Source organism: Lemur catta, chromosome 3 (genome assembly GCF_020740605.2).
Source record: "Lemur catta isolate mLemCat1 chromosome 3, mLemCat1.pri, whole genome shotgun sequence".
NCBI lineage: Eukaryota > Metazoa > Chordata > Mammalia > Primates > Lemuridae > Lemur > Lemur catta.
This window is the reverse complement of record NC_059130.1, coordinates 66,579,437-66,602,417: the sequence shown is the minus strand read 5'-3', so window position 1 is coordinate 66,602,417 and position 22,981 is coordinate 66,579,437. Positions and strand designations below refer to the sequence as shown.

The window sequence follows — 22,981 nt, the reverse complement described above, 5'->3', positions numbered from 1 at the left end:
TCTGATATCCAATTGGTATCCTTCCCTGATGTACATTTAGGTGATGATCAGGGAAACCAGTTTTCTGGTGAGTACATGTGATGCTTGTTTTTCCATTCTTTGGATACTTCACTTAATATAATGGGTTCCAGCTCTCTCCAGGAGAACCAAAGAGATGTCGTATCATCGTTATTTCTTATAGCTAAGTAGTACTCCATGGTATACATATACCACAGTTTACTAATCCATTCGTGGATTGATGGGCACTTGGGTTGTTTCCACATCTTTGCGATTGTGAATTGTGCTGCTATAAACATTCGGGTACAGGTGTCTTTGTTAAAGAATGACTTTTGTTCTTCTGGGTATATGCCCAATAATGGGATTGCTGGATCAAATGGTAGGTCTACTTGAATCTGTTTAAGGTATCTCCATATTGCTTTCCATAGGGGTTGCACTAGTTTGCATTCCCACCAGCAGTGTATGAGTGTTCCTGTCTCTCCGCATCCATGCCAACATGTGTTGTTTTGGGATTTTTTGATAAAGGCCATTCTCACCGGAGTTAAGTGGTATCTCATTGTGGTTTTGATTTGCATTTCCCTGATGATTAGGGATGTTGAGCATTTTTTGATACGTTTTTTGGCCATTCTTATGTCTTCTTTTGAAAAATTTCTATTCATGTCATTTGCCCATTTTTTGATAGGATTGTTTGATTTTTTCTTGCTGATTTTCCTGAGTTCTAAATAGATTCTTGTTATCAGTCTTTTATCTGATGTGTAGTATGCGAAAATTTTTTCCCATTCTGTAGGCTGTCTGTTTATTTTCATGACTGTTTCTTTGGCTGTGCAGAAGCTTTTTAATTTAATCAGGTCCCATTCGTTTATTTTTGTTGTTGCTGCGATTGCCTTAGGGGTTTTCTTCATAAATTCTTTGCCTAGACCAATGTCTGTAAGAGTCTTTCCTACATTTTCTTCTAGAATCCTAATCGTTTCCCATTTAAGGTTTAAATCTTATTAACAATTGCTTAAAGTCTGTCAGTATTATGAAACCATCTGGTAAATAGCAACATCATAAATAAAATTTATTTACAAACACTAGAGGGTGCTCTAATTCAACAGTGCTTGGTATCTGGCTTTGACACTTAAAATATTATTTTATCCTTGATTAAATTAAAACAATCTTTAGCACTAAAATTTTTACTTTCGAATTAATACATGCAGATAATTTAACAGCCAAAATTCCATTTTTCCCAAACATACAATGAAACTTGGTAGAATTCCACTGAAATCTTTTATTGTATAATTATTAAATATTTAAACAAAAAATAAGTACAGCAGTATAAAGATGGTCCTTGCCTACAGAGGAAACTGATGCAATGTTCAGATGACTAAGAGAAGGTGAATTTTATCTTTTGTAGGCTTAAGTTCAAGAAAAATTATAAAATGTATTTGGTAAAAAGACATAGTGACCCTAAGTATTCAGGGATAATTTAACATTTTACAAAGGTAATTTGAAAGCTGGTATTTAAACAAGGAATAAAAGTGATATTGCTGCAGGATCTCAGCTGCTGTCTTAAATTAATTTTTAAGTCAACAGCCATAGGAAATTGGAAAAGAAAAAACTGAAGTCTTTGAATATCAAGATAGAAAATAATATCAATTCTAACTCTTCATTAGAAAAGGATTTTGTGCTAGTTTTTTAAATTTATTTCTATAACATTCATAAGCTCAATTATAATCTTTGAAATTTTCAAAACTGAAAAATTTGTATATTGCCATTTGACAATCCAGAAAAGTTCCCTGAAGTATGAGTTTCTAATAGATAGCATTAGACAATCACAAATAACAAAGTTTGATAGCTAGCAAAATATACTGTTATATATTTCAGGAAAGTGGCTATTAACAGAGCCATTATTTAATCTCAATAACATATTTTACCTTTAAAAATGACAGAGAAAAAACAAAACATTATAAATATTTCTAAAATTATCATACCCAAGTCAACCAACTTCTCTCAACCTCTCTCTCTCACAAACATACACGCACACTCATTGCTCACTCACACACAATTCACTCCCCAAGAAGGGAGTACCTGGCTTGTACCTCTCATTCCTTTCCCTAATGAAGTATCGAGAGGCCCGATAGAAAAATATGGCTCGGAGATAGTCTGTTATGGAGAAAATTTTAGGCCATTTTAGCAAGTCTACAGTTGCACTACTAACATTGTATTTTGGAGCTCTAGCATAATCCTAATCATAATTTTAGCTTCCCACTAATATTTATAAGTTTTTGCCCATAAATCTGAAAAGCATACAGGCTACATAAATCGAAGATTGAGTGGAAACATGTAATTTTACTTACAAACACCAACTTTCATCTCTTAATATAGTGTTTCATAAAAATTTACAAATTGTGAGACTAGAATATTCTATTCAAATAATAGTTTAAGATAAATACCTGCTTTCCATTTCTGAATACTGTTGTAAACTAATAGTCTCTGTTGTAATTTCTACTTTCCGTACACTTCCAAAGAAATCAGTTATCAGGACATTTTTAGGATCCCTCTGAAAAAGATCAGTGCGATGTCCAGGAGTAGATACACACAAACTTTTAGGACATACCTGAAACTGAAAAAAAAATAATAATAATACATACATGTATACCTACACACACTATTTTTATTAAATCCAGTGACACAATACAATAGACTATAGTGTATTTATAAAGCTCTTCCAACCTAAAGAAGCTAGTAGTTCTAAAGATTAAAGTTTCATTCCTATTGTAATGCTTGGCATTGTAAGAAAACTACACAGACATTAGAACAGTGACAAAAAAGGAAGCGGTCATGGAAGGAATAAACAATACCTTTCTTGAATCATATGCTACAAAGTGTATTCTGAACCCTTAAATCCACCAAGAGCTCACACTCAACACTAACACAACAGAATTGCTTTATTCTGTGTCTATATTCATCTCAGTGGGGTACTCTACTATAGTGGTTTTCAAACATTTTGTAATCATGACCCTTGATTTAAACTTTAAATTCAAATAAAATATCACATGGTAGCCCAATATGTAAAATACATTAAAGTAGAGCTGCTTTGAATTGCAAAGTTGAAGTATAGCCTCCCTGCTGCATATTCCCCTTGCCCTCTGCTGTAAACTTATGTACCATTTTATAAACCAAATAACTTTCTTACAATATCCACCATGAAAATAAACTCAAGCCACCTCCACACATACTCTAGAGCTCTAAAGAATACAGTCTAAAAACCACAACTTTACTGCAAAACAGATGTCATAATAATTTTTGTGTTAATCTCATACCTGATATTCCACATCAGTGAATTACCAAGGACAGACACATATTCATTCACTCAGCAAAGCATAAAAAGTGTCTATTACATACAGTTCACACTGTTACACTCCGTAGAGGATATGAAGATTGATAAGATATGGTCCTGTCCTCAAGGAGTTAAGCCTAGTTAGAGATGAATAAACATAACAAGGCAGAAAAAAGATGACAGGTTCCATTCAGAAAAGGATAAACTTCTTATAGTTTAAGGATGGGAAAAAAAAATAGTGGGAGATGATGGGATTTAAGCTATTTTTTGAAGGAAAAGCAGGATTTACAGATGGAAAATAAGAACATTGCTGATAAAGGAGCAGTTTCAGAGATATGTAAAGCAAATAACTTAGTTTGGATGAAGCACAGGATATATGAAGGATAAAACTGAAGTCCCAGGTATACTGAAGGCCTCTCAGGTATACTGAAGGCCTCTCAGGCATTCATTCCTGTATGAGCAACTTGACGGGCTTTAGGAGGTACCAGTAGAAGAAAACAGAAAAAGCATAGTCAAATGAGCTTGGGAAACACTAAATAGTATTATCTTCTTCTTTGCTGCTAAAATAAACATATTTCCACTTATTATGAAATCATTCCTTCCTTTCTTGTTTATCATAATCTGATTTCCTTAGCCTGAGCAACACAGTGACTCACAGGTCCTTCATTACCCACTTTAATTTTCAATAATCCCCTTCACATACAGAATGGCCACACTCTAGACAGGCCATACGTTTATTACCAAAAATAAGAATCAGCCGGGCGCGGTGGCTCACGCCTGTAATCCTAGCACTCTGGGAGGCCAAGGTGGGTAGATCGCTCGAGGTCAGGAGTTCGAGACCAGCCTGAGCAAGAGCGAGACCCCATTTCTAATAAAAATAGAAAGAAATTATCTGGCCAAGTAAAATATATATATATAGAAAAAATTAGCCGGGCATGGTGGTGCATGCCTGTAGTCCCAGCTACTCGGGAGGCTGAGGCAGTAGGATCGCTTGAGCCCAGGAGTTTGAGGTTGCTGTGAGCTAGGCTGACGCCATGGCACTCACTCTAGCCCAGGCAACAGAGTGAGACTCTGTCTCAAAAAAAATAAAAAATAAAAAAAAATAAGAATCATGCATTAACCCAATTTCTGTGTGTCTGCAGTTCATACTCTAGAAAAGTATGCTAAATTTCTTTCTTCTCTTCCTTCAAGCCTGAAAACTTACCTCTTCCAATAAAAAATTTAATCACTAATCCCGACATATTTAAAGGAACCATACAAATATGCATTGTTGTCATGTTCCTTCATTCATTCACTAAACATTCAATGAGCATCTACAAGTATTAAGTTCTGTGGATAGTAAGATATGGAAATATCACAGATATAAACAAGTACAGTGCAATGGTAAAAGTATAATAAAGGCACATGGCAAGAACATTACCTGGAGGATCCAGAGACTTCATATAACAGGTAATACTTTATAAATGTGCTCATCAACTGTTACCAATGACACTGTAAATTTTTAAGGGGCTAAGCACCAGGTTTTCTAATTTTACTGCTCCTGAAGCACCTAATATAGTACTCTGAATATAGCTGATAGAAAATTTTACTATATGCATATAATCCAATAGAAAATAGGTATCATTACACAATTGATCTAGAGATATGTCAAATCACTGTACTAGTAAACTGCAAGAAAATGGATCTTTCTTATTGACTAGGATTAAAATAGTCATCATTAAATTTTTTAAACAGAGGTGGTAGGAGAAGATGAGATATTAGTGAGGAATGTTTATTAAAAACTAAATAGCAAGTGTGAGCAATTAAAAAATTATTACTTTTCTCAGTCTTTCCTGTATAATTTCAATGAAAAGTATTTTTTAAAATCCATTAGACATGTAAAGTGTGAGGTGCATATACTTTAAACTTTTGAGACATCATGTCATGCACTACATAATATATAATGTAAAATCCAAATGAGAATAAATTTTTAAATTAATTAAAATTTAGGTGACTATAATTTTCTTACAGTTAAAGTAACATTATCATAAATTTTGTTTTAATATTCAAATTCATATCAAGATCAAGCATCAAAATACATAATCTTCAAAACATAGTAATTCTATCAAATTTGAAAGACTATAATAGTAGTTTTCAGAATTTTGTAGTAGAACCCCTTTAATAAATGAAAACTTACCTAAAAGGTTTCTATATAATAAAAGTAATCAATGCAAAGTAGCTTGCCTGAAGAACTAAAGCACAGAGCCCTTTCTATTCAGACTCCCCCTCATTTCTAAGCTCCATGAAGGAAGGAACAGTGTCTGCCACTTTCATTGGGGATAGCCAGTGCTTGGCACTCAGCAAACACTCAAGAAATCTTTGTGAATGAATGAAAGGGGCATAAATTAATGGAAAAAAGAGTGAAAGTCATTGACTCATAGTAATTATCCAGTCTAGAATTGTTGTTTCAAGCATTTATTATGCCTAATTTCAATAGCATCTCCAAAGTAGATTTAATTAAAAAGATACAATCAACATAGAAAACTCAAGGGAAAAATTTGAAGTAAATTCAAAACACTATGTCAAAAGATTATACTAGAAGTTGTAGGGCTCACAAAAATATGTAAGGAAAGATCCTTGTTTTCCAGAAGCTACAAATTAAGTGAGGACTGACATTCAATTAGCAAGGTCAATAAAAGACATACTTTGATAAAAGTTATAAAAGAGAAATATAGTTCAATGGAGGCTCTGAAAATATAAGAAATTCCAACAGGGAAGAACTTAGGAAGACTTGCTGAAGGAGGTATGATCTTATTTGACCCCTAAAGAATAAGCAGAATTTCAAAAGAGGAATCTAAAAAAAATTACATTTCTGTTAAAGAAATGAGAATGAGCAAATGAAGGAAAACAAGAAAGTACTTCAAGAATAGCAAGTTACTAGGCTAAAGCTTTAAGACTCTTATGGCAAAGAAAAATACTAATATAAAGGTAGATTCTAAACAACTTAAAAGGCCACAATTCAACATATAAAACAGTACCCTCTAGGAGTAAAGGGAATAATAGATTTCATTTTTCACATTATGGTTAGCATACCTATGTGCTATAATCAAATCAAGCAAATACTTACAAGGTCATTCATATTAGTTTGGCTAGCTGGATTAATTTCTTCCAAAAATTCCAAGACATAAAATGTGTATCTATCCATAAGATGGACTCCAATGGCAGGATCAGGTTGATGCTATGAAAAGAAAAAAAAAGTATATGTCTAATAGCATCATTATAACAAAATGTTTAAAATGTAATCAAAATTTCCTTCTAATGTATTAAAAGGTCTAAGAATATGAAATAACAGATTCATAAAGCACATAAGTGATTTCAGAAATAGCTATACATTCCAAAGATACTGCAGTTTACAAATGGAGAAAATGTACCTACCGAGAGTGAATCTTCTCCCACTTGGCTACTCGCTAGAGCCATTATGTTAGGAGAATAAAATCGTTCATACATGGATGCCCCTTGACAAGTATCAATAATAAACAGTAGCTCATTGTACCTGAAAGAAAAGTGATACTATCTCTGACAAGAATCACATTGTTAATCACACATTGACTAATATTTCTATAATACTTCCATAATATAAGATGTTTAAATCATATCTTAGTCATTTCATTAGCTAAAATTTGGAGTTTTCAGTAGAATCCCCAGTAGAAATTTGACATCAGAAATGTTAAAAGTATAAACCTGTCCAAGGAAACTACCCTAACAGGGATTAGTTGTTGTGCCACAAACTAGCTGCCCCACCTCTCTCTTCCTCCCTTTTCTATGTCACATGATTCAGAATCCAAATGAAAATTTAATTCAACACACACTTATTTGGCACCCATGCTGTCCTAGAAACTGAGCTAGGTTCAGGAAAAAAAATATGACTTAGTTACTATACTCAAAGAGCTTAAAATCTAACTGGAAGGCAGACAAAACATGTGACTCAATTGGAATGTGGTAAGTATTACAAATATATATTGAGCACCTACAATGTGCCTGATACTATGCTGGGAATACAATAATTCCTGCCCTCATGAAATTTAGTGTCTTCTAAAGTCAAAGTGCTAAAAGCATTAAGAAAGGAAAAGAGGAAACTGCAAAGAAAAGTAGGTCTGAGAAAGGTGATGCCTGACATAAGCAATGAAGAGTGAGCATTATTTTATATAACAGAGAAAGGAAAGGAACATTCCAGTAGAGGAAAAAGCAACCAATTTTAAAAAGTATAAATATTTTGGAATAGTTCTAAGTAGTTAGGATTGGGAGAATGGGAGGAAATTACTTTTAAAAACATAGAGTAGTGTCAATTTGTAAATGCTCCCGTTTGAAGTGTGGATCTTACAAGTTTGGAGAAGCCACCAAAGCTTTTTGTTTTTTTAATGAAAGAATAACATAATCCAGTATCTACCATCTAATAAGCAGGCTAGCTGCTGAAGGTGGAAGTAGGGAGGAGATACATTTTCTGGGAAGTTTTTTTTTCAGACACTGGGTCTAGGTAAACAGCTAACATTGCACCTAGAAAAGAAAGCATGAATCTTGACCACAATATTCAAAAAGGTGATGGGAGTCACAATTAATATGACACATTTATTCTGAGGCAAAATCTGTGAAGGCCCCTAAGGATCAGAAACATCTAAAGTTATGAGAGGCAGTATAGTAAACAAGAGAGCAAGCTCTGGGATTGGACCACTTGGGCCTGAATCCTAGCTCTGGCACTACTAGCTGTGTAAAGTTTAGTAAGTTACTTAACCTGTGCCTCAGTTTACTCATTTGTAAAAATGAAGATAATGACAGAATCTGCCCTGTAGAGTTGCTTTCTCCTCAACACTTCCATGCATTCTGCTTATGCTTATATTTCAACATTTATAATATTTATTTTGTAGCATAGTTGTACACATATTTCTCTTTTCCACTAGATTTTTAAATACTTTGAAGACACAATAAGCATCATATTCCTCTTTGTGCCATATGTATAGAAGGTAGCCCATAAGTGTTTACTGAAGGTAATCAAGTTAAAAACAGTTCTATTGCTACTTTAAATTCACTTACATTCATATATATAACAACTTCCAACTAAAGGAATGCATACCAAGGATTACTAACAATATATCATTCTCAATGTGAGCTAAGTTCCAGTTTTATGCTAATCATAATTGCAGTGATTTTTTTCCAAAAGAGAATGAGCTAGGAAGAACAGGTACAAGCTGAAAAATAATCAAATGTTCATAATCTCCATAAATAATAGGAAATTTGGTTGGAGGGACTCCTATTTCCTCTAAAAAGGATGCTAATTAACATGAGATATGATCTTAAAAGGTTAACTTTTTTCATGTAATCCTCAGTTTTTCTTTTAACAATAACACAGTTCATAGTCAGACATGGTGGCTCATTCCTGTAATCCTAGCACTCTGGGAGGCCGAGGCAGGAGGATCACTTGAGGTCAGAAGTTCAAGACCAGCCTGAACAACATAGTGAGACCCCATTCTCCACAAAAAATAGAAAAAAAAAAATTAGCTGGGCACAGTGGTGCCCACTTATAGTCCCAGCTACTTAGGAGGCTGAAGCAGGAAAATCAGTTGAGCCCAGGAGTTTGAGATTGCAGCAAGCTATGATGATGCCACTGCACTCTAGCCTGGGCAACAACAGAGCAAGACCCTGTCTCAAAAAAAAAAAATTTTTTTTAATTTAATTTTTTTTAAAAAGCCTCCGTTCAGTGGAAATAACCAATATAAATTTAAAAGGGTGGAATAAATGATTAAAATAAGTTAAAATCTTATACAATAAAAACTATAAATCTAACCAAGTAAAAATCAGGTATTAACATATCTTATGAAAAGAAGCCAGTTGCTAATTACCGTCTTTTCTGCCACATTTGTTCAAAAGCATCTGCAAGTTCTATGTTGGTAATTTCTTCAGAATCTTGAAATTTCAAGAAACCATTTCCACCATGTCCTTGTAAAAAGTCAAGAAGTACAATAGATACATTTGTAAATGTTACCTGCATATGTCCAGATACAGTTATTTCATTCACTGTGATATTTCAATGTCACTTATTATTTTATACTCTAAAATACTGTGAACCAAGTAAATTTAATTTTCTATTATACCAATTTAAAAAAGAATGATAGACTATATAAAAAATAGCAGATACAATATCTTTAAGAGTATTTCTATCATTCAATTCCAGAAACCCACATTTATAATCTTTCAGTGGCTCTATTATGACCTCAGAAATGAGTTTCCATGCATAAAAGCTTTTCAAATACAAGGCAAATATTTTTGATGAAAAAGAAGTTGAAGATACTAGCTAATCCCATGGTATGTTAGTAGTCTTCACAGTATATGCTTAGAATGCTATCACTACTAGAAAGTGTAGTTCTCACCTAAAAATCAATGTTTTTACTACCATAGAGAAGACCAGAAGGTTGTTGACACTTAGTGTGCATGCTAGAGCCAGTCTGTCTGGATCTAAACACTAGCTATGCCACTTATTGTGTTACTTTAGGCAGATAATTTAATCTTTCTATGCCTCAGTTTCCTTAGCTGTAGAGTGAGAAATGTATTAGCAAGAACATTATTACCTTGCTTACACAGCTCCTTTGTGCAGATTTTTAAAAGGTATCTCCACTGGGCATCAAAGTAGAAAAAAATGGTCTATTTTAGTGCCCCCTTCTGGATATACGCAGTGCTGTGACCTCACAAGTAGTAATAGTGACTATGCCTTTGTGGGAGGGAAGGGGGAAATACTCCTTCCTCCTGGTAGATACAACCCTGTGCCAGGACACACAGTTTACTAAGTGTAAACACATGCTAGATTTCAGCTCCCACTTAACCCCCTGGTCAGATGCTTGTGTGCACTATATAACCCGAACAACTACATATGGCAGCCCTGAATATCAGCACCTAAGTCACTGGGCTGCTGTGAGGATGAAATGAGTTCAATATACACAATGATTTAGAATATTGTCTGATGTATAGTAAGCCTCAATAATCATTAGCTATTATCATTTTTATTAACATATTATCACAATTATTAATCTTCCTACTCTCTCACAGATGTTGGTAACTTTCTTCCGTAAAGGATCAGGCAGTAAATGTTTCAGGCTTGTGAGCCATACGGTCTCTGTCACAACTACTGAATCCCGCCATTGTAGTGTGAAAGCTGCCTTATGTGTAAATAAGTGGATACAACTGTGGTCCAATAAAACTTTATTTCCAAACAGGCAGCCAGTTCATTGGCCATAGTTTATCAAACCCTATCTTAAACTACTAGAATTTGTTCCATGCCTGAAATTATCCTGAAAGAATACCAAGAGAATATGAAAAAAAATTAATAAATTCTTTAGTGTAGTACATCAAATAAAGCTAAGCTACAAAACTGCATTTCACTTTATTTGCCACAAAAGCTTGAAAATTTCTTGTAACTTTCAGATAAAGTAAAATGAAAATTTTCCTGACTTCATTAAGTCTATTAATTTATAAAGTTTATAAATTGAGTTTTGAAAGTTATAAATAAATGCAACATGATAGATTAAGAAAAGCCACTAAGTAGGGATCATTAACTGCCCTGCCATGTGACATTTAAAAATCATTCCCATCTGTTTTATCATCAGGTGAATGGAACACCTTCTGAAAAATTTATTTTACATCTTTTTATCAATATCATATTTACTAACTACTTCTATAAGATAGGCGAATGGTGATAAAAAGAGGAAAAATATAATCAATGATATCCTGGAATTCAGAGTACAGTGAAAGCAACAGATACCCCAACAAGAAAAGAATAATAAGTTAAATGCTATCATAGAAACTAAGAATTAATAAAAGAGTACAAAGAGGAAAGCTCACATCAGCCAACCAGAAAAGTGTTTTTGGATAGAGCAATTACACGTGCATTATTCATACCAGGACACTTCTGAAGGAGAAAGGAGGAGATATTAATAATTACACTGGGACAACAGATATAAACTATTATATTAATACAACTGTCCCAGGAAATTGGAGACTTAAGTCACCCTAGACTTAGAAAGGAAATCACTGAAGAAAGTGACTCCTGAGCTAAGACTAAAAAGATAAGGAGTAATCACGTAGGCAAAGTGGACTGAGAGGACACCATAGCAAGGGCTACAGCTTAAATAAATGTTTGGAGGACAGAACAGTCGAGTGTTTAGAAGGGAATTAGGAAAAGTGTAAGAACTAAGACTGAAATTAAATAAATAACATGACTAAATCATAATATATATTATATACTATTATGTATAATATGCATTATTACTATATTATATTACGGAGCACTTTATCTCCAATATTTCTCAAAGTACAGTCAAAAGACTACTATCTCACATCTGGGGAGTATAATCAAAATATAATTTCATGAACCCCCACCCCAGACCAAAACTGAATAAGAATTTTAGAATAAGGCCTAAGTATCTATATTCAGGTAATCCTCATACACATTAAAATCTGAGACTCAATCAATGGAAAACCATTATAAGGTTTTAAGGATAAGGGCGACAGATTTGTAATTTCTATTAACCACCCTAGTAGGATGATTAACAGGAGAACAAAACTGAAGGATGCTATAGCAGGATACTATGTAAAAGGCGATAAACTTTACCAGGGCAATAGTAAAAAATATAGAGATAAGAAAATAAGAAACAACACAAAATGTTATACTGTTTTCAAATATCATTTCAAGTAGTTCTGTATCACAGGAAAATAGACCTACATGACAAACTATTTTAACAAAAAATCATTTAATGTATTTAAATTTCTTTCCATGTGAATTTCTTTTCAAAAAGTGTTTCCATATATTCTATCATAAAAATCTCTAAATTATGGAATTACCTGTCATATAAATAAGAATATTGCTTCTGTCATCAGAAAGAAGACGTTTTGACCGAGGAGTACTAGGTGGGATCCTGCCAGTTAATACCCGTAAAAAGTTCTCCACAGTTACCTGAAAATAAATAAGAGAAATCAGACGAAATATAACCTGGGGAAACTTAAAAATTATTTTTTACTTTCAAAAACTTTCTTTCTTCTTTCTCTACATACTACTCAGCATAAACTGAAAATTACAACACAAAAAGAACTATAACTCAAAATTTGTTCATTTAAACATATACCTCAGAATAACTTTACTTCTATTAAAAAAAAAGTACTAGAAACAAAGAAAAAACACCCTGGAGAAAAATAAGTTAAGTCTAAATTAAAAATTTTATATGCTATGCAAAGTATTGCCTTTCAAAATTACCCAAAAGCTTAAAATTATTAATCTGTCTACATAGATAATTTATATCTTCTTTGGGAAGATATAAATTAAAGGAATTTGTAAATAAAGTCAGCTACATCATTGCAGCTAATCTGTGCATCTACTTAGTCAACTATAGATTAACCATGAAAGAAAATAGTTCCATATATAATTCCCCAAAATTATGTATCTTTAACTTTTGAATACCTTTTGTTACTTAAATTTCATTAGGAGTATCTTTAATGTGTAAAAAAAATGTAACACTTTTAACTAGATTTCCCAGTCTGGAATTTCTAACCCTCTGGAATTCTTTGAAGGCATATTAAAGTTGTGGAGAGTAAAATACTTATTTAAAGTTAACAGCTAAGTCATATATTATGCATTTCTAAATTTAAAAAGTAGAAAATCTATCCAGATTTCTTATTCATCTTTTCCCTAGATCACAGGTGTGTCAATGTGTAAGTATACGTATGTCTGTAAGCTGTTTAATTTACATTCTTCCTAGAAGACAGCAAGATGCTAATTGTTTTAATAGGACTGCTTGTTGGCTAACAAGGAAGCGAAATTTTGGATCTACATTTTAAGATAACTAAATAAACAAGTAAAAAGTCAAACATTCATACATATTTAATTCATTGAACAAACATCTTTGAGTGCCTGACGTAAGATATAGGTACTTTCTAAATATAAGTTATATAAGATATAGGCCCTCAAGAAGCTTACAGTCTAGGAGATAGATATGCTTTTAAAATTGCTTCATAAGAGGTCTGGGAACACAGAAGAAACTGTGTCTTACTTTTGGTAGGCTTCATAAAAGGGGAAGGATTATCTAGGAACACTTCATAAGGGAAGACTTCAAAAAACATTTTCACCATCTATTAAATTTAAAATAAATTTTCCAAGGGAGAATATATACTATAATGTCATTTTTATATTTTAATTTTTAATCATATGCACAAAAAAACAGGAAATTTATTAAAAGTGGTTATCTCTAAGTAGTAGAAATAGTGTGTGAGTTTTTTGTTAGTCATTGTAACTTTTCCACAATTAATATAATTATTAAAAATACTAAACTTGAATTTATAGATCAAATATAAAAAATATATCCACTGTAAAATACATTTATTATAAAAGAAAACTGATGCATGAAACCTCATCAAAACAATACAGAAGCCTATATAAAGTTTTTCTATTCTAGCTGCATATATAAAATGCTACTGTCTGAATATTTCTACTCACACATTGTTTCCTTAATATGAACTCTAAAGACAGAATTATGTCAAGGCTTCAGTGACAATTAAGTTTAAGGAAAAAGAATATGACAGTTCTGTTCTACCACTGGTTATAGAGCTTAAAAGTAATGACATTTCAAAAATGTGGCTAGATTAAACAATTTACCTCATAGCTTCTGTAATCCACTTCCACATCATCTCCGTATACATTTAGTTCCATATTCTTGTGACTAAACACTGTAGCTGGTTTGGGATTTCTAGGATTGCATGCCATATCATCTGCAAGCATTAGGACAATGTGACTAGGAAAAAAAAAAAATCCAGTAAATATACTATGTGAATAAAACCAAAAAGTTAAATACAAATTTTATTTATGTAACGTAGCAATTATAGTCATTCTTTTCCTCATTAAAAAAAATAACTAAATTTCCAACTAAATATTTAGAGGGACTTTAATTATTTTTTCATATTCTTATATAGTATATATTTTAAAGTAGAGAAATTACAGCAATTTGGCATAAACTTAACAGAACTTGAGGGTAATAACAATTTTTTTCCCAGTAGAGTATACTTTACATCATATAGCAAAGGGAAACTAAAGAAGCTGTCTTCCCCAAAGAGTTAAAAAAAATTTAGTAATATTTGTCATTCTCAAGACTTACAGAGTCCACATTAAACTATGATGATGTTGCAAATAATTTAACTTTCAGAATCCCAAATGCTTAAGTAAGAAAACATGTCGTGTATCAGCAAGTACAATCAGTGTAGCACAGGTATTATACAATTACTCCTCACTAGCTCCACTCCATCTCCCTAATGCCAGCCACCATCATCTCTTGACTAGATGCTGAAATAGCTCCCTACCTGGCTTCCTGCTTCCATTCTCACCCTCTTTCAGTTCATTTCCTAATAGCCACCAGAGTGATCTTGGTTAAATAAGTCAAATCATTAAATTTTCCCACTTAAAACCTTCCAAGGACTCCCCATTATAATTAGAGTGAGATCGAAACTCCTTACATCATCTAAAAGGCTCAGTTAATCTGTTCTCTATGTCTCCAACTTCAGCACCTATCAACCACATTCACCATGCTCTCTCCACACTGGCCTTCTTGTTGCAGGAATATGCTGAGCCTTTCCTGCTTCAGTGGCTGCTGACCAAATTTAGACTTCTCTTCTCCCAGATCATATCACTCCAATCTTAGCTGAGGTACTCTGTCTCATTATGTGTTTTATTTTCTACATCACAGCAATGAGTCTGAAATCCTCATCATCTCCCACCACCACCCCATTAGGATGTAAGTTCTTTGAGGGCAGAGGCTGTATGTGTCCTGTTTACCACTGTATCACTCAGGCTAAGTAATATAGCCTGGCATGCAGTAGGTACTCAACAAATAATTTTAAGTGAATGAAACATTTTCATTGTTGCACATAATTTCTTTAAGAGGAAATTATAAAATCCCTCTTAAATACTTCTCATGTTGATTCTACCATTAAAACTGGTGAACATGAATCAGGAAATTTTCTATTCTACCATACACTTGAGCTTCCCAAACAGAAGGGAAAAATTAATGTGGCATACGTAATTAGTTTGGCAGGAGATACCAAGAAGAAAATGTTCTGCTGCATATGTTCCAAATACATTAAAGTTCAAAACTGAAACATTGTGATTTTTCTTGAAAATTGGCTAGATTTCTACTTTGAAAGCATTCCAACCCCGCCACATTCAAAGATCAGATCTTCAGCTGTTACTGATTCATTCTTACAGAATGGTGAAAGTTATTCCTCTTAAAATGAAAAATATATCTTCTCTTTTTTATAGCTTAAGGAGATCATTAATTTACATTAAGTTATTGTTATTAAGTTATTATCATTCATTTTTTTTGTAAAACAACACTGAACTGACCTCCAAAGGTTGATATAAAAATGAGCATCACTTTAGGCCATATGTTTTGTTTAGGGTTAATTCCATTCTATGAAACTACTTATTCAATATCTATACAATGTCAATATCAATCATAAAGTTCAGCTTAAAAATCATAAATTTGATCATTATTTTTCCTAGAGATAATTTTGAGCCTCAGTATAAGTACTATGAACCTCAATTAACATAACCAGTATCAGAAAAAAATCATTATATTTGTAATAATGTGGATAAATGAGAAATAAGTAAGGAAACAGAATGGATTTCAAAGTTTTAAAAGTCCAACCATGTATTCTAATTCACTGTTTCTGAAACTTAAGATACACTTAGAACTCTTTTCTGGGGAAAAAAAACTGTCACTTGCTGTAAGTGTTAAGTTATTTTTATAACGGTACTTAAATACAGACATACAAGTAAACCATTTAGGTTTATGGTTCTTACAAAATGACAGAATCAAGAGAAAATTATAAATTATGTTCTAACAAAGCTACCAAACTAATAATACTCTAAAAGCATTCATTCCATTTGAAAGATGATGTTATTTTCCAACAACTAAATGACTATTATGTTTAACAGAAGAGCTTCAGGTCTGGTTCTACATTTAAATTTCTCTATATTTTGAAATCCATACCACACATATAATTCAATGATATAGGAAATGTCTTTTCACAAAGGATGTTGTACAATATGCAGTTGATAATTTCCAGGTTCTGTTTACTGTTCAGGACAATCAGATCTTATATTTAAGTAAGTTTTTGCCAATAAACATTAGTTGAATGCCAGTTATCATGAGATTTCACTTGACTCCTTAAAGTGTCTTTTTCACTTGAATTATAAGGCTAACATCACAGCAGTTATTTAAATCTGCAATGAATGGGTATTAAATCAATCACTAGTAAAATCAAGACCAAAAAATATCTGGCCGGGCGTGGTGGCTCACACCTGTAATCCTAGCACTCCGGGAGGCCGAGGCGGGTGGATTGTTTGAGTTCAGGAGTTCGAGACCAGCCTGAGCAAGAACAAGACCCTGTCTCTACTAAAAATAGAAAGAAATTAGCTGGACAACTAAAAATATATATAAAAAATTAGCTGGGCATGGTGGCGCATGCCTGTAGTCCCAGCTACTTGGGAGGCTGAGGCAGTAGGATCTCTTGAGCCCAGGAATGGAGGTTGCTGTGAGCTAGGCTGATGCCATGGCACTCTAGCCCGGGCGACAGAGTGAGACTCTGTCTCAAAAAAAAAAAAAAAAAAAAGACCAAAAAAATCTACATTGAAGACATACTACTATGTTCCTATAAATAAAAATAACAAGTTGCTTTGTATCTTATTAAAATTAAGACAAACTCCCCAAAATATATCTCCCATCAATACAAGAATATGATATTCTTACAGTTTGGCAAGCCTATTCTACCATGCATAATGACTCAACTCTCACACTTTATTCTTTCCAAGCCCCTGCAAAACCTGCTTCATAAAACAAAGCATATATAATGTGGCCTTCTTTCAACACAAAACCAAAAGAAAAAGTGAGTACTGAAACTGTATGGCAAGTTCAGTTGCACAGTACATAGTTATTTATATAGATAGTTTCCAAATTTTTTAAATCATGTATTCCTATTAGTAAAAAAAATTGGTAGGACACACCCATATATATCTACTTAGTTATATGTATTTACATATGACTTATAAAATGTTTATTATACATATAACAAATAATAGTGAAGCATAACTTTTCTCTTGGATTAAAAACAAAGAAAAAAACTAATACTTTCTTCCCTTACCATTTTTTGGTATCTTATCTAAATAGAATATCCAGATCATGCTTATACAGATTTTTTTAAAGATGATCATTAATATGAAAATGATATTTTAAAACTTCACAAAAAAGAAGTCATGAAACCCAATTCGACAAACATATGTGGAGGAAGAATGGTCTAAAAGAAATACTTTCCCATTGTTACATCTGCTAAACATTGAAGGAACAAGTAAACTGCATCAGGGCTACTTGGCCATTCCTTACCTGCCTCCCTGAAATTCTTCTTTAGCCCAATCAGGAACCAGTAACTAACAGGTAAAAAAAATATGTATTTCAAGAAGATGAATAATCTTTCACAGTCATGGACCATTAGAGTATGAAATTTCAAAAAGTATAGCTTTTCATTTATAATAGACTTGTATTACCTTAATAAAATTTTTTCACTGAATGAAATTTAAATAAATCACTGCATTGGCCAAAATATTTTTAAACTGTTCCCTTAAAAATGCTATATATTCTATAGCCATGCCTAATCAGATACTACCTTAGAGCATCTTCAGCTACTAGAGCTAGGATCACCAGGCTTATCTTCAATATCATCATCTCAAGCTAGAATGGTAGCTGAAATTAAAGCATCAGGAGATCTAAGGGTCACAGAAATAATTCATTCCCTCTTACATCTCTGGGTTTCTGCTTCATGTGCGATGCTTTTTTTTCCCCCTTGTCATAAATTATTTGCAATATTCTGTGGAGTATTGCTTCTGCAGCAATGAAATGACTATTGGACCAAGAAAATTCAGGAAATCAAGCTAATCAGTAGTTTAATGCCAGGGTAATTTATTTTTTGGCTTTTCTTCTTCCTCATCTTCCATGTCTTGAGGAAATCTCCAAGTTAATAACTCTTCCCACAAATCCACTATGAAACTAATCATTAACAAACCTGCTAGTCACAGACGCTGGATCATCAAGATTTTCTGAATTACTTCCAAGTTACCAAATAGCAAACAATTAGCATTTCTAGATTATATGATGACAGGCATTTTGTACTTATATCAGTAGAAATAAAAAGTCAAAAAAACACAGGCAGACAGGAAGAGTTATCAGTTGTAGACATGATATCATACTGCCAAATTTAATGGAGATACAGCTAGCAAGCTGTAGGCTCATATATTGAAAGTCACAAGTGGTTTAGTATAATAATAGTTAACCTTTATTGAACACTTGGCATATCTCAGGCACTGTGCTAATAAAATAAGCACATTACAAGCTTTTTGTAAGATATGTATTATTATCATCTCTATTTTATAGGTTATGAAACTGAAGCACAAGTTTCATAACATGCCCCAGATCACATAGCTAGCAGGTAGTGAAGTCTGATTTCAAACCCAGATTTACTTGACATGAACTTTTGCTTTTAACAACTCTGCACTACTCTGAAACTATGTAAACTGGTATTTAATGGTGTGTTTTGCCTTATATTGATAATTTAATTGACTCAGATGATTAAGTTATATATATGTGGCCTCATTATCGCTGTTTAATATTTTTGGTGTATAACTAAAGTAAAACAGGCTCTTGAAATGCTGAATGGAACCATTCAGAGACCTTAGCAAACTCTCAAAGAATAGCACTATAACACATAATTTCTCCTATAAATGTAGTAAAGTATAACCGAAAACTTTCAAGCCCCCTTAGATGCAAAAATAAGAGAACAGAACTTCAAAGAGATGCAGAGGCTAATATCCTAGTCAGCCTCTACCCAATTTCCCAAAGCACCTAATTCCTTTTTACAGAAGGGCACTGGGGCTACATCCTGCTGCTGGCCGTTCTCTCATTAGTAGTTCTTTTCAGCCATGAAGCCTGCCATTTTCATTCTCAACCATCTGCACCAGTAGCCTACACCTTAAGTCTTCACTGTTTCATCTCTATCTCCAAACAATCCCCAATATTAACCATTTTTCCTACAATGGGGGAGGGGCAAGTAGCAGAGATGCCCCACCCACTGTCTTCCCTTCTCCCCTTAGGGTTAAAATCAATATTGTGTAGACAACTTCTCCAACTCTTTCTTCCTTTTTTCATTGCTCAACTCCCCACTTACCAGTTTACTGACTTACTCAAGCATACCGGCCTCAAGGCTTCAAATTCAAATCTATGTAATATATTACCAAAATTAGAATTTATTATATTTCCTGAACATTCTGGGTAGCTACAGAAATAGTCAAAATCAAGAATGTTACATTTTCATGAATGCCATTGATCTAGTATAACCTACTTTTACAGGTTATATAGGAAATATTTGCAAAATATATAGGAAAAAGTTTTTTAAATCTTGATACATCGCAAATAGCCCATTATAATGAAAACTACTGTGTGCAATCTTTCATATATTCTCATATTTAACAGAAATTTTACTTTTGTTATTTTTCCAGTAATGATCTGTACTGATCTATTTACTCTCTCTAATTCAACTACTTTGATAAAATATATTTTGGATTCTTGCTTAACACCAATAGATTTTAACAGTCTATATGGAACATCTTCAGAGTGCTGCAAGCAATTTCCTAGGACTTGACCACAACTCCTGAATTATGGAGTTACGCTTTGCCTAAAAAATATGTGCAAACATCATTAATATGCCTTCTCTCTACATTCCTATTCTCAAATAGCAAGAAAATCAAAAGGTTTTCTCAGTTTTCTCTAGGCATTAAGCAAAATAGCTAAGATATTCTTTTCATTAAGAGAACTTAAATGGCTATGCTTCTTCTGAGGTAATACTTTTATCATTTTTTAAATATCTATTTGGCAAAGGGTAAAATATAAGGACCCAACACTGGTAATGAAGAATACTTTGCCATTGCTCTGCTCTTTAATTTGATCAAAAAGTAAAGTAGGACAAAATCAAAGGAGAAAAATGTAGAATGGGAACTGTCATGCACAAAAATCAAAGAGTAATTAACTGGAAGATATTAATAAATTTCAACTAAATGTAATTCAACAGTGTATTTTTTAAAACACAATATAACGATATTGATTCACATGAATTTGATTTAACCATTCCATATTAAATTGTCCAGCTACTTATTATAAAACTTTATCCAAATTATCAATTTTGGATTCCACATTTCTATAAAATTATGGAAAAATAAAGTTAAAGGTTAAGGACAAATGGAAACAAGATTACAGAATTAGCTACTGAACTTCATTTCCAGGGAGTAAAAGAGAACATTGACTTAAATTGAGAAGATATATATTGAACAATATGGTAGAATTTCTAAAAAAAAAAAAAAACCTCCAAACATAGAATTTTAGCAGACAATCAAAAACAAAAGAGAAGGCAGAGTTCTAGTTAAGGAAATTTTAAAATTCCTTTCAGTTCTAACATAGAAATAGTGATTACTAATATTTAAAATTTAGCCACAATACACTAGAGGTAATGAGATTAGAGTACAAGATGGTGGAAATAGATACAGAATAAGTCCTAAAATATATTTAGGACCACAATACATTAGTCACAAAAAAAAGCTTCCTCATAAGATCTTATCTGATTATCCTTTGCTTTTTTTCTTCAGCAGTCCTATGTGGTTAAAAAATTGACAGGTTAGGTAAATTAAGCTCTGATTAATATGGCCTTTATTCTCTAAAATAACATATCTGAATTTCATGATTTGAAGCCTAAAGATGGATACAATTTTAAATATATAAGTTAATGGATGGGCATAAGGATTTAACATCAAGGTATCTTCTACTGAACTGAGTAACCTCTCACTTGTGCTCAGGCCAAATTCTTGGAAACCATTAATATGAAACTCTGTGAAATATCTTTTCTCCAAAGAAATCAAATTCTTTTCACAAATGTTAATTTCAGGCCGGGCGCGGTGGCTCAGGCCTGTAATCCTAGCACTCTGGGAGGCCGAGGGGGGTGGATTGCTCGAGGTCAAGAATTGGAGACCAGCCTCAGCAAGAGCGAGACCCTCGTCTCTACTAAAAATAGAAAGAAATTATCTGGCCAACTATAATATATATATAGAGAAAAAAAAAATTAGCTGGGCATGGTGGCACATGCCTGTAGTCCCAGCTACTGGGAGGCTGAGGCAGTAGGATCACTTAAGCCCAGGAGTTTGAGGTTGCTGTGAGTTAGGCTGACGCCATGGCACTCACTCTAGCCCGGGCAACACAGCGAGACTCTGTCTCAAAAAAAAAAAAAAAAAAAAAATGTTAATTTCAATCTTGAAAGAGTCAGATAGATGACAGAGAAAGAACATTGGTTTCTATCAATTCTCCATTAAAAGTCCTCAGAACTTTCTCAGAAATACTTATTATTATCACCACTTTCCATGGTAAAATGTCAAGTTATCTCTGACTTATTCTGAGGCCACTCCCATTGCCACCACTCAAGCATTTAAGTTTTTCCTGAGTGCTATAATTGACTCCTCTACCTTTTTCTCTTCCCTGTATCTGTACTTTAGTTAAAATTACACAAACTGGCAAGTGTATTCTCAACAGCATAGGCTCTTAATACACACAACTGTCCAGGACTTTCTCTTTCAAGTCAAGCAGGTTGTCCCTAACAGTGTGACATGTGTGTGTGTGTGTGTGTGTGTATGTGTGAGAGAGAGCGCGAGAGTAAGAGAGAAAAAGAGATCCTCCTAAACTATTCTCTTTGGTCCTTCAAATGACAACTCAGGTATGAGGGAATGAGACTTACATTGGGTGGGCAGAATATCCATTTTGGCTTAGAAAGCCTCAAGCCCCACTGGAGTTGGTATCTTATGTAGCAACTCCATAGATATGGTTTTCAGGGTCCCTAAAAGGAACAAGCCCACTTACAAGAATCATCACATTCAGGGAAGCCCAAAGATATGTCTTTCTCCTCAGGTATTTATCAGTCATTCATCCCAGTCCAGTTGTAGTCATGTACTCAATAAGGGAACATTTTTACCATAAGCAACATTGCCTGTCTTTATCAGACATCCATGGGAACAAAGTTATAAAGTGAACAAAAGTCAAATTCTTTTTTTTTTTTTTTTTTTTTTTGAGACAGAGTCTCGCTCTGTTGCCTGGGCTAGAGTGAGTGCCGTGGTGTCAGCCTAGCTCACAGCAACCTCAAACTCCTGGGCTTACGCGATCCTACTGCCTCAGCCTCCTGAGTAGCTGGGACTACAGGCATGCACCACCATGCCCGGCTAATTTTTTCTATATATATTTTTAGTTGTCCAGATAATTTTTATTTCTATTTTTAGTAGAGACGGGGTCTCACTCAGGCTGATCTCGAACTCCTGACCTCGAGCTATCCACCCGCCTTGGCCTCCCAGAGGGCTAGGATTACAGGCGTGAGCCACCGCGCCCAGCCAAAAGTCAAATTCTTATGCAGAGCTTTGTTAATCCTTTATCACATCTTAATTCTAGTTATTCTTTTTAGTTGCAAGGAATCATGAAAGCTAGTTCAAGAAAGAAGGATGAGTATTAAAATGGCACATAATTT

At 33.5% G+C, this 22,981-nt stretch overlaps 1 protein-coding gene across 1 annotated transcript in view; it reads right to left on the bottom strand.

Moving 5' to 3' along the window:
• Positions 1 to 22,981, bottom strand: part of PIGK (phosphatidylinositol glycan anchor biosynthesis class K) — a 108,971-nt gene that overhangs the window by 62,671 nt on the left and 23,319 nt on the right. Inside the window, exons 4-9 of the mRNA XM_045547721.1 lie at positions 13,989 to 14,124; positions 12,185 to 12,296; positions 9,193 to 9,289; positions 6,734 to 6,851; positions 6,426 to 6,536; positions 2,433 to 2,602 (exon numbers count right to left, since the gene is read on the bottom strand). Of these exons, the coding sequence (XP_045403677.1) occupies positions 2,433 to 2,602; positions 6,426 to 6,536; positions 6,734 to 6,851; positions 9,193 to 9,289; positions 12,185 to 12,296; positions 13,989 to 14,124 (744 nt within the window). The remainder of the gene's footprint in view (positions 1 to 2,432; positions 2,603 to 6,425; positions 6,537 to 6,733; positions 6,852 to 9,192; positions 9,290 to 12,184; positions 12,297 to 13,988; positions 14,125 to 22,981) is intronic.